This window comes from Seriola lalandi, unplaced genomic scaffold (genome assembly GCF_002814215.2).
Source record: "Seriola lalandi dorsalis isolate HSWRI2012SDOR001 ecotype SW California unplaced genomic scaffold, Sedor1 jcf7180002055006, whole genome shotgun sequence".
NCBI lineage: Eukaryota > Metazoa > Chordata > Actinopteri > Carangiformes > Carangidae > Seriola > Seriola lalandi.
The window spans coordinates 319,171-332,773 of NW_019525549.1; the positions used below are offsets into that span (position 1 = coordinate 319,171).

A 13,603-nucleotide genomic window follows, 5' to 3' on the forward strand; every position below is an offset into this window, starting at 1 on the left:
GCATCAGCTGTAACTCTTGTGCCTACGTGCTGCCAGTCTATCACAGGGCTGACACAACGTCACACCTATGGGCAGATTAGGGTCGTCACTGATCCTAACCTGCATTAGTTTTAGTTTAGTTTATTTATTTGATAGGGACATTGCATTTAAGATGAACTATAAATTAAGAAGAACTAATGTGTTGCACAAAGAGTTTATAGCTGTTGCTAATTCTCCACTCCTGTCCTTAGTTGGGCTTTTACATGTGTAATGTAATTAAAACAGGCAATGGCCAAAACAACACAAAACAGAAAACACAACTGATAATATCCCACAATTAGCTAAAATATAGAGATGTTCAGTCTAACATCTTTAGACTGTGGGAGGAAATGGAGTGCCTGGAGGAAACCTACTGAGGCACGGGGAAAGCCCCCGGCCAGCCAACATGTGCAAACCCAGAACCTTGCAGGGTTCTAATCTAATTTAATCTAATGTAATCTAATGTAATCTAATCTAATTTAGTTTAATTTAATTTAATTTAATTCAATTTAATTTAATTTAATTAAATCTAATCTAGTCTATTAAAATCTAATCTAATCTAATCTAATCTACTATAATCTAACCTAATCTATTATAATCTAATCTAATCTATTATAATCTAATATAATCTAATCTAAAATAATATAATATAACCCAGGAAGGAACGGTGGTACAATAGAAAGTGAATACAGCTTTGTTTCACAGGGCTTCATTTGTTCATTTTTACAGCAGCTCCCACACTGACACCAGCACCTATTCTCATGTTACTATATAAACATGAGAATGATAGTCCCTCTCTGTGCTCCTGCACCAGCTGATGTACAAACTAAACGCTGGACATGTCTCCCAGCTGCCATCTTTATCCGTAGATAAAAAGATAAAAAGTCAAATTTGAGACATTCAGTGTAGCAGCAGCTCTTCCCTATGAAAACATGAAAACACAGAACAAGAAACAATGACATCACTGGCCTCACTGTCAGACCGTTAGACACAAACATACATGCGCCGTGTATTTTCCAAATCTATTACTTTACCCCATCAATATCACTACTGTAGTGGAGCTATGAGAGAAACTACAAAGAAAACACTGCAAAGGATTGTTTGATGCTCTCTCTCTCTTTCTCTCTCTCTTTCAACACAGACAAGATTATTCTAATGTCCATACACTGTATTTTAGTCTCAGAGGAACAAACACACTTTGTATGTTGCGATTCTGTCCCTTCAAGACAGAAAATCACACCCACAGAGAGCTGTATGCATACAGACAGAAAATCACATATCACATGTGCATTTTAAACACACACATACACACACACACACACACACACACACACACACACACACACACACACACACACACACACTGAATCAGGTGACAAGGTGTTGAAAGCCCAAGAGGACTGCAGGGAGAGAGGGATGAATAGCAATGTGATGGATGGGGTGACAGATAGAGGACGGCAAGGAAGGGAGAAAGAGGAATAGGGGGGGGGGGGGGGGGGGTTAGATAAAAGCTGGAAAAATACATTTAAGTATGTATGTATGCTTATATATCCCAGTTCCTGAAAGGTTGGCTATGTGAATGGAAACTGTTCTCTTTTCAGTCTTCAGATGACAAAAGCAGCTGATCAATATACAGTATAATAATTATATTTTACTTGTAATTGAAGTGTCGGGTTTCAGATTTTATAATTACTTTAAATAATTAATTATTGTATAATTCGTTTGTAAAACGGGTTACATAGACTACTAAAATAAAGTGACTTTCCAGAATTTCCTCCACGGAAGAAGAAACCACAAAACCACGGCCTCCGACAAAGACAGAGATGAGACCAGAGCACAGACGGACAAGTTACATGTCAAATGTTGCCATCGCTTTTTGGCCAGCATCGCAATGCTAGCAAACCATTATCCCACAGCACTGCTAGCCCTGACGGGGGGGGGGTCTGACATGCAGGTGGTCTACTGCGACATTCTGTGGCAGTGACGATCGTTTGCCTTTAATAATGAATTTAGGGAACAGAGACAGAGGTGGAGCGACAGTTCCAATTACATGGCTTCTTTCTTTTCCTTGAGAAATCGAGATAAACAAATTCAGTTTAACATCAGCAGTAAGTGGCGCACTGAGGGCTACATTACAACATATGAGATTTTCCCACTTCCCAGAAATGTAATCTGATGTACCTTCAGGCTGCAATGTAAAATATTCAGTCATCGTATTTCAACTCTCAGGTTTCATTGGATTATCTAAAATCAAAGTGGCAACTCTGGATTTCTACATGGAGCATTTTATTGTGGTTTTTATTGTTTTTATTGTATTATATTACATTTGTTTAAATCTTCATTGATGTGGACAGCAGTACTGCCAAGGTGTTGTTTCTAAACTCAAGACCAGTACAAACGTAATGAGGATTATTCAACCAGTGAAATGTTACTGTAGGTTTTGACTTTTCTGATCACATGTTCAAAGTAAGAGTAAAAAGACTTAGAGACCATCTTATGATGGAATCACACCAGCTGTGGCACACCAGCCTCAGTAGTTAATACTATATTATTACATGAGTTCTCAGTATTAATAGGTTAGACCTCACCCATCTTTGAACTTGGCCTTCATTTTGATCTCAACCACACCCGTGTGAAGATTAGTGACTGTATCTTGCAGGTTGTGACACCATAACTGTGACAAAAATCTGTCCACAGACACATCCTGCCAAAGTCTTCAGAACCTCCTCTGTGGTAGGTCCCGCTGCAGTAGGTGTCACCAGGACCACATTCACGATGACACACACACACACACAGACTCACAAGGTGAAAACAACACCAGCCACACTGGTAATAAAAGATAATATGTTAATGCACTGCAAGACAAAAACAAGCAAGCAAAGAGAGGAGTGATGGCATGGGAGGAGGCAAGGAGAGATGAATGAAGGTCTAAAATGATGGTGTTGGTGAGAAACCAAAAATGTGCATGTGTGAGAGAGAGAAAGAGAGAGAGAGAGAGAGAGAGAGAGAGATGAAAGACCAAAAACACCACTGGGCAGCTGGAGCAAATCCAAGAGGCCAATAAGGAACTCTCTCTCTCTCACATGAGCGCACACACACACACACACACACACACACACACACACACACACACTCTTTTCGTCTGTTCTGTCAACCAAAGCCTGCATGACGACAATCAGTCTGACAACTGCTGAGATTAACATACTTTTAAACTGCAATTAGCTTTGTCCTCTTACTCTTGGACACGTAATTAACCAGTTAATGATGTGGGGAGAGAAAGAGAGAGAGAGAGAGAGAGAGAGAGAGAGAGAGAATATGTATATTACTTTCAGTGCAAAGTTAACGTCTAAACCTCGATTGTCAGATATACATACAAGTATTAGGCTTAGTAAACTAAAAACAACAACATAACAGCATCAGTTTCATCATCTTGCACTGTAGACGCTATATGAGAGTATATGAACATGTAGCTGCAGTTGGACAGTGCAGGTTTTGTCACTTACCGTTTTGTACGTCCAGGATGTGATGTTTATCCAGGGTCCACCCTCCCATGTTGGAAGCATCCAACTCATAGCCTTGTAAAATGGCTGTTCTCTTCTCCCACAGGATGAGGTCCAGGCAGGACTCGTATTCAAACCCCACCGACACTGTTAGACACACACAGGACAAAGGCCAGTTATTCAGCTCTCTTCTTTGATTGCACTTACTTCAAACCAAACCAAACAGGATTCAGACCAGAGCAAACAGACAACAGGTTTGAAAACACAGTGAACCACGGCGTTAACCTGATCTGTCTGCTTTTCTAACATCCTCTGACTCCTGCTCCTGGCCAGTTCTCACACACACACACACACACACACACACACACACACACACACACACACAGATGTTTCGACTTTGCACTCAGAAACCATCTCTATGAGGTACAACGCTAACATCAAGGATGAAACACAAAAATATCATTAATGGTTACTAGATCAATCAGAATAAATTTTAGTTAAAAAGGTGATTATGCTCAAGCAATAACACTACAATACTTCCTCTTTCACCCTCTCCTCATACATACATACATACATACATACATACATACGCACTCTCTACCCAAAAACCAGTCTACTCAGGATCACAGAACACAGATATATGATAACCTCTAATATCAACATCAAAACACACACACACACACACACACACACATTAGAGACTCATACCATACGCATTGTATTCTTATCATTTTTACGTCTCTATAACTGTTTCATTTTGTTGTCATCTACATGTCTGTCCATCTTATAATTATGTAAAAAACAGAAATAAGAAAGAACCCCAGAGGATAAAATGAAGCATTGAAACATTTGCACAACAACATTTTTGCACACACATTCTGGCTTTTCCTCAATTAAGTGACAATTTTCATCTGCACATGGTATAAATAGCTCCCATCCTCATTGTGTGTGCCCCGTTTTTATTCATTTAATCATTTAGCACAACATTTCAACAAAACTCACTGCAGCTCTGCTTCCTGCCGCTGTGTGTTGTTGTGTCATTTTAATTATTATGGAGTTTCATCAGCAGAAAAATGAATGACAAGGAGCTGATTGAATGGAGGAAGGGCTGGTGTGTTCTGGTCTGCAGGAGTTTTTTACAGGTTTCCACATGCTGATTTAAGAAGACAACTGTTCTTTAAAACCTGCAATAACTCACATTTTTGTCCAGTTTGGGGCAGTGAAAAATAACTGACATCACATCTGGTTCATCAGTTGCTGAATTCTCCACTATGTTCACCAATAACTGTGTCTATGTGGCATTTTCATTTGAGCTCAAACTCAAGCTACTAAAGCTCAGTAAAGCTGAGGGGAGCCGCAGGTTTGGATGTTCATTCTCTGCTTTTGATAGTGTTAAAATGAAAATGTGAATTATAGCTGCTTTAAGGTTTAGATTTGACTTTGACTTTTTGTTTCTTTATTTCTCATATGCCAACATGTGCAGCTGTCAATCATTTTGACCGTGTGACTATTTACCAATGTTGCTGTAATTGCCAACGTTTGTTTGACGTGCTCTGCTTGGCTTTTCATCGCAGAGGAGCGCAGGCAGCAGATATGCTTCCACGCCATCCATGGCAGAGATCATCTATATTATATACTGCTAATCGTCTGTCATGCTAACAAAGCTTATTTGAATTTGAATCATCTATCCTGCTGTGTCTGTTATTAATCACTGTCTGGGCCTGTGACACCATCGTTATATCACATTGTCTCATGGTGACGGGATGACTACTCAGAGAGACCTATAGTTTGCACTCATGCAGCCCCATGTCAGCACACTGCCACCTCCATGTTTCCCTCTGCAGTCACTGTGGTGGTCCTGGCCGGGTCCACGTCAAAACATGCTGGACTACATGTGATAATAACAAATCTGTTTTGGTTTGATGTGCTGCTTCGGTTTAATCGTGCAGTTTTGTGAGCAATGGTTTTCTTCTTGGACGCCGTCCATAGAGGCTGACTTCTTACAATGTCCTTTGCGCTGTCTGATCAGCTACTAAAGCACATTTTGTACACTTTGCAGGGAATTTGTAAAATGACACAGTTTTCAATCAATAAACATTTTAATGACATTGCAAATTGCTCTTTTGTTGGGTCTCCTTTCTTGTATAGAGTATGTATTGTACACACTTCAGTATACAAAGTCAATGGAGATGACAGATAGATAGATGCAGTGTGGCAGTTGCCTCCTGATGAGTTCAACCTCTACATTTATGTCTCAGCTTTTATTTCAGCAGTTGCCGGACATGTGCTACAAATATTCTCATGTTAACCCTATCTTATTATAACTTATGAGCACCAATTTCAAAAGTGTTACAAAACATAGCAGTAAATTGTTTTTATGTTCACCCCATTAAGCCGGGCTACCTTAAGTAATAACTCACTGAAAAGTATGTCTGCTGGTCCCTCATAAAGGTGTCAGAGGGGTTAGCATGCCCATTATGTCCCTGTTAAAGCTTTTCTCCAAAACCTATTTGAACTTAGCTGTGGCTGTCTCCAGCTTTATATATGTTCAGGAGAAAATCCCCCGCCTCTTTACAGCTACTGTGCACAGTATGTTGTCAAACTTTAATACCAGGAGTTATTATGTGATGAATTGGTGCATTTTAATTGTTGTTTACCTTTTATCTCCACCTCTGATAGAGAATGATACTTCTATTAGCATCATTTCCAATGATTCCCACAGTGTCTTGTCACTTTCACCTCTGGGTTACAGAGAGGTTAACAGTTATGGTGACTTGTGGTGCAAGCAGCATCGTCTCTATGCTTTACTACGGAATAAAGGACAAAAACATGTATCCACTAGGGGGCAGAACAGAGCGGATTTATCACTGGTTGACACCTGATGTTACGTTTCTTGAGAATACTGCATAATGTAAACATAAAGGTGACACCTGAGATTACTATATGGTTAACTCTGAAGCAGCAGTGACAACAAGTGCAGAGTGTGCCATCAACAGACCTGCCAGCCTTGCAAAAATATTTTGAGTCCCGTAATAGTGTTTAGGAACAGTCAGCTGTTTCACCTCAAGTTTCTGAACTTTGACCATGTTTTTCTAAAATGTCAATTACTCACTGTGTTACATTATAATATACAGTTAAAGTCAAAAGTTCATGATTAATATTTTATTGTTTGATTGGTGTGTTTATACAAACCGACAAACTAAAGTGAATTTCATTCAATTATTTAATAAAAATGGATGTAATTACAGAACAGAAACTTATGTTATGATGTAAAAAGCTCAGTCTCTCCCTGTCAGTGTCCCTGTCTCTGTGCGGAGGACAGAGATTCAGGGAAGAGTTGGAGCTGAGATTGATGCTAACCTTTGTTCTGATTGTTTCTCTATAACTTATGAAGCAGACGTTCAGCAGGTTTTTACCAGCAGCTGAATCATCCACAGAGGTGTCCTCCTCTCCATAACAAACACACCAGGGGATTAAAACCAGTAGAAACACCCACAAAGCAGTTTACTTTTCAGTGACACAGGACAGGACGTCTCCAGCAGCTGGGAGCTGAGCTGTCTAACATTTCCTCAGCTTGTTTCTCTGATAACTTCAGATCCAGACATCCCATAACTAACACCCTTCATTTGGTTCAAATATATAGTTGAAAGGTGTAAAAAGTGAATGCATATAACACAGGTCTAGTCATTTTTAGACAATTTAATGTGGAAAAGTTACATATAATAACTTTAATTGCCTGGTAACTAGCTAGCTTGAAAATTACGTAGCGTTAGGCTAAAGTTAACAACGTTAAATATTTTGACAGGTTTGTCAGGTCTGCATTAACTTAATTCACAATGTCAACTTCCCACATCACATCCAGCCCAGCCCATTCACCTTTACAGAGGGGCTGAAGCCCCGCCCTCACCTGAGGAAGCAGCCAGAGGGAGGACTGAACCCTGCACTATGATTGGTTGAAGTCTACTTCTTCTTCTTCTCTACTCTGCAGACTGGACGCTGCTGCCCCCTGCTGTTACACTTGAGTACTGCTCTTGTATAATTTACAGCGACAAATCGTAGCAGGAACAGTGTATTTGTATATGTGCTGTACGCATATACTGTATTCCTCCAACTGCTCATGTGTTTAATTGCATATTGCAGATACACACACACAGACAAAACTCCAAATGAATGCAGGTACACAGATAGGTGAAAGCATGGATTGACACTTGTGGCTGTGCAGTCCAACAACAGCTTTCCACAGTGCTGCTGCTCACTGAGCTCACCAGCTGCATCTTCAAAAGCTTTTCATGAGGGGGAGAGTACTCGTTTCATGTCCTTAGCCATATTATCCTCAGAAGTCCAAGGATTCAAACAGTGACCTTTTTTTTTGTCACAACACCACTTAACCTCCAGGCTTCTGCCCTCATTCTACCATATAAAAAATACAGCACAACACAAGTTTCTGTTGTCATTTCTGTTGTGTTGTAAAAGGAAACCTAGTATTCTTAACCACAGATCTCTGTTGTGTGGCTTTTCAGAAACATATACTGCACATCTCACATTACAGCAGTTTAGCTTGGCTGCCCATCATCCTTAGGATCAATTGTGTCTGCTTCAGGTTCGAATTTGAAAATTGTCAAAGTTGTCATGCTTTAAATGGTGTTGTTCCGCGACTTTGGAATAATGTTCCATACATTTTTCACATCTCTTTAAAAACATTATTTTCTGTTTAGCTTTGATACTTAGTAGCAAACTCACCAACTGCCTCTGATAGTCCATAGACACGTTGGCCATAGGCATCTGTCTTGTCCCAGATGAAGGTGTAGGATAGGTTTGGCTGGGCAGGGAACCATTTCTGGAAGAGGCGACCCACCACCGCCACCATCAGGTGTACCTGGAGAAACAGCAACACACACAAAGGTCACTAAATGGTAGTTCAGGTTAGGGTTGCACTGATATCAGGTACTGATGCTGACTAGCTGACTGAGGCATTCTGTACTGATCTGAAGTAGAACATCATAGTGGTTTTGAGGACATTTAAAATTGTATCATATATTAAATGTCTCACCTTCATCAGGTTGAACGGTATTGATGACTGGGTCATGGTGACTTTGAGGACTGGTTTATATCCCGCAGCTCTGGAGCTCAGGTAGATCAGGTTTAGATCACTGCCTGGTATTGAGGTTTCTTCTTGTAAAACCTGCAGATGGATAAAATGACAGAAAAAACAAATCAGCACCTATTTCACTGTCCCAGTTGGTATCCGAAGCATCTTATTCATAAGGAATGCAGAGATAAAGAGCACACAGCTTCATAGTGCCACTAGAAGTCTTTGTAGTGAGAGAAAAACAAACATCAAACCATCCAGACTCACGACAGGTGTGCATACTTAAGATCATGGCTTCTTTCCAACTCAATACAGAGATATTTCTGTAGTAGAACTGGTTAATATGACTATAAGTCAAATTTTAAACACTGATGCTTTACAAAATTAATTGTCTAATCAGAAGATGTTAGATTCACCAGCCTTAAATACATAGCTCTAGATCTGAACAGGTCTGTGCAAAATAACCCCTTTTTAATCATTCCTGAGACAATGATCAGGCTCTGACAAAACAGCTGTGTGCACACTGAATTCCCTGGTGGTCTACAATAATGAATATACTCACGTCATTTTATCATGAAAGTAAAAACATGACCAAATAAATTTGAATAAAAAGACTTGAATTCACTTTGATGCTGAAAATACTAACAGGACAAATTGTGTATCTCTAACAAAATGATTAAAGGTCACATATTTTACACTTCTCCTACGTTTTATTAGAAGATTTTTATATCAATAAGAAGATATATTTGTGGTTTAAGAACCAAAAAACCATCTCAATGTAGTTTTAGATCTCCTCTCTCAGAAACTAACACCTGCAAGGTTGACTTTGATACTTTCACATATGGACCTTTCAGAAAATACCACAAACAGCACCGTGTCTGCACATGAAGAGCAGCACGTTAGCAGAGCAGCAGCAGCTTCAGTGCTGTGTGTGTGTGTGTGTGTCACATTCCACAATGCTGCTGGTGTGTGCTTCCTCAGCAGCGATCTCACTGCATTCACAGCTGCGCACGGGGCAGGGAACAAGCTTGCTCAAGCTCTGAACGATGATACTGGCGCTTCTCATTTTCTTGCAGGTTGCAGGGCATTGGGGCTGATTGACAAACTAATAACTGAGCCTCTTTGGGCTGCTGTTTCAAATGAGAAGAATGTGTGTTCCATGAATGACACATATCAGGAGCTAGCCAGAGAGCCCGCCTGGTGACAGGGGATGTTAGATAGACCAGTTCAGATAGACCTGTTTTTTTTTATCTTTAGCTAGCTAGCTATCTTTATCTAACAATTATATAATATTGACATTATTAATATCTGCATTTTTTATAGGCTACTACTTATTGAGAAAAATGTAACTTCAATGTGTCCACTAGATAGCAGTATTAGAGCACAAATGGCAACCTGTTGTTGTTAACTGTTTAAGATCCTTTCTGATGACCGGCGAGTGTTTTCCTGTTTATTCCCGTATATGAAACGTAGCCCCTCCTTCAAAAAGGGGTGGGTACTAATAGCATGGAAGCAGTGATGGTCCAAACGCCTTAAGATGCACATATATGGCGTCTTAACACGGACGTGAAACCAGATATTTTGCACCAATCGGACCGTTTTGGGGGGTTTAGATGAGAGGATTCAGGTGTGCCATCCGCGGATTAAGAAACGTGAACTTGCAACCTTCCAGCCACGAGCTTGCTTCTCTAACGTTTAGGCCATATTGCCCACAGTAGTTATGGTGCCATACGTTAATACACCGAAACAACTTGTGGGAAAGCTGGTCAGACATCCTGGCACCAACGGTTGATACAGGGCTACAGTATTAAACATGCGACAGATGAATAATAGTATTTAGTGTACTTTATGATGGGGAGGAGCAGTCTGTCAGTGCTGCAGACATGAGAGACAGGAGTGTGAAGAACACGCTCATAGACGAACAGGGAAAAGAACAATGGCATCCAGGCATGGTAGCTGCTGGTGGCACAGAGGGATTTACTTCAAACAGAGTACCCATTGGAAGCCGGGGGGCCTTTATGATTGTGCTGTTTGAGAAGACTATGTTAGTGATGAAATTTATTTTGCTGCACAGATTTTCTAATTCAGCATTCGTGCTTGCTCGACATTAGTTTGGTGGTAAAATAAGAATATAATGGTAGAACTGCTGCCACCTATCCAGCTCTGTAAGCTCCTTGGATATGATCATGAAAGAATCAGAGAGAAAGAAGCTATCGCTAACTGCTAAGCTAAAGTAACTAGCACATCTGAACAGCATGTAAACAAACTGCTGAATCAGTGGCCCTGTTCAGACCTGGTATTAGCATGTGTCTTCAGTGATCCGATCACCAGTGGTCAAATATATAATTACGTCATTTCACACCTGGATTTAAAATGCATTTCCACGTGGGTCTCAATTAACCACTTGTCATCGTATCTCACTTCTTTGCTTTATATGCAAATAAACAGCTATGAGTTGTTGTTTTTAGCCAATCGACAGACGGGTCCATTGTCAATGTGCTTGTGTGTGTTATATATTATATATTGTTATCACCATATAACATGTTTTACCTCACATGTGTTTAAGGTACTATATAATAAAACTTTATTAAATCAAAGGGCATCTTTAGGCAGCCAGGTGAATCAGTTCCCAGGTGAGAACAGCATCGAAATCAACCAATTAATGCCAGTCAGGCTCTTTGCAGCCTGTGCATACAACTGATAATTACTAATTTACACTTTTACAATTTATTACAAACATCCAGCTAAAACTGATGTAGTCTAACAACAGTTCTGCAGTAAATCCTCCTTCATGAAGGTTATAATGTTCAGATTTTATTAAGATAGTTTTAGACAGTTGTTGATCATCTTGGAGGAATTATTTTGTCTGCTGGAACAGCAGCAGACCAGAGAAGTAGAGGAGGCTGAAGAGGAAAGAGGTGCATCTTCAGGGATTTAGGGGAGATTTTAAAATGACAGTGTGCTTAATTATACACTAATATGGATTGATTGTAAATTACTAACTTATATTTATCTTAAGTGTAGTCCACCTATACTAACTTGTAAATTATTATAACACATGATAATTTCCCAAAGTTTTAGTCTTTGATCTGATACTTCATAGATGTATCTAAATATAAATACATTTCTGAATGTTAATTCAGATCTCATATGTTACTAAACCATGTGGTTGACAGCATTAAAAAAGTCCTCTTAGTTTTGGAGGGTGGTTGGGTTATTGGGTCCCTACCAATGTTGAGACCAAAACCTGCACCCTTGGGTGGTGCATTGATGGTGGTTGGACAACTGAGCCGGCAGCATTCAGAAGTTGTTAACAAGGCACTCTCAACTGTGAACTGGCTCTTCTCAGTTTGGTTAGAAGGTAGAGGCTTTGTTGTGCCTTCCCAGTGACAGTGGAGGTGTGTATGGCCCAGGAGAAGTCTCCACTGATGTGGGAATTCAAAAGTAGAGACTCTCTCCACCACCTCGCCATCAATGTCCACTGGGCCAGGATCTGTTGATCCTTTTTCTTATTGTAGTAAATGAGAATGTTGGAAGAACACCAGGAAGTCCGGTTTCACACCTTCTCCATGTATGCTGACTCACAGTTAGGCCCATGAATCGTGCCATCAGCAAACTTAATGATGGTATTTGTTAAGAAGGGCATACAGGAAAGGGTTCAGCACACATCTTTGTGGAACACCAGTTTTCTGTGTGAGGGTGGAGGATGTATGTTTTCCTATCCTGACACTATGGAGGTGGTTGGTCATGAGAATCCAGTGTCCAATTGCAAAACTGTTGTGTGCATACAGCATTCAGGGTGGTTGTCGATTTGAGGCATGTTGGGACAACAGCATATGTCAGTGAGAGGTTGAAAATGTTGATGAAGACCTCCTCTAACTGACTGGTGTATGCCCAAAGCACCCGCCCTGGAACACCATCATTTCCAGTTGCTTTCCTTGCGTTGCCGCTGTGCAGCGCCCCACTGACCTCATTACTGTCCAGTGTCAGTCCACGGTCTATCCCTTTCCCTACTGTTGTTACTTCTGTCGAAGCGGGGAAAGAACATGTTAAGGTCCTCTACCAGTGAGGGGCTGCTGCTGACAGTCAGGCTGTCTTTCACTTTGTACTCTGTAACGGCGTGAATGCATCGCCACATGCGTCAGGGGTCATTATTGTTAAAATACAACACAAACAGTAATGAATTCACGGAGAACTGAGCCACAGCATCTGACTTTCCCTCCCTCTTTCTTTCTCTATTTGCTTTCAAAAAGAATATATATATATATAAAAAAAGCTCCTCAGGGAATGATCCATTCGGACTGTTCCGGTGTTATATTTTTCAACTGCACTATTGCCTTTTCATTAGCTGCGCATTTAGTGTTCATTACAGATCCATTACATCCCCTTTAAGACTGCCCTTTCCACTGCCCTCCTCTCTAATGGACTCAGCTCCACCAAAAGCTAAGTAGCAGCTTTCCATTCACTTGCTTTTGATCTGCACTTAACACACACAGACACACACACATACTTGCCGCACACACATTGCGCACACTTTTCTTTTCGTGAACACCATCTTACCCTGTTGACGGTCAAAAAGCCTCATGCACAGGCTTGTCATATAAAAAATAATTATGGAGCGCTGGTTCAGGCTTGTAAAAAATATAAAAACACACATTGAGTTCTGTCATCTGTTTCATTTCCTCTGTGGACTGGTTCACACAATGGTGTGAGTGTGATGAAGAACCACACACACACACACACACACACACACACACACACACACACACACACACACACACACACACACACACCACTGCTTCTCTTTGTATTCCACTCTCAATCTCCTTTGCATGCACGAGAGACACAGCCAATATACCTCTTTCTCCATCTCTTTTTTTCCCTTTCTTTGACACACACCACACAAAGATAACATGGTGTAATGTGTAAGCAATTACAGCATTCCTACATGATGAGCCTCAGTTGCCCCATAAGAGGCGGTACCTCGGGTGGAGCT

The 13,603-nt window shown here is 40.5% G+C and overlaps 1 protein-coding gene across 1 annotated transcript in view; it reads right to left on the bottom strand.

The window, feature by feature from the left end:
- The window catches only part of tenm3 (teneurin transmembrane protein 3), a 206,170-nt gene that overhangs the window by 57,115 nt on the left and 135,452 nt on the right, over positions 1-13,603 (bottom strand). The window contains exons 21-23 of the mRNA XM_087171480.1: positions 8,569-8,700; positions 8,259-8,394; positions 3,522-3,665 (exon numbers count right to left, since the gene is read on the bottom strand). Of these exons, the coding sequence (XP_087027606.1) occupies positions 3,522-3,665; positions 8,259-8,394; positions 8,569-8,700 (412 nt within the window). The remainder of the gene's footprint in view (positions 1-3,521; positions 3,666-8,258; positions 8,395-8,568; positions 8,701-13,603) is intronic.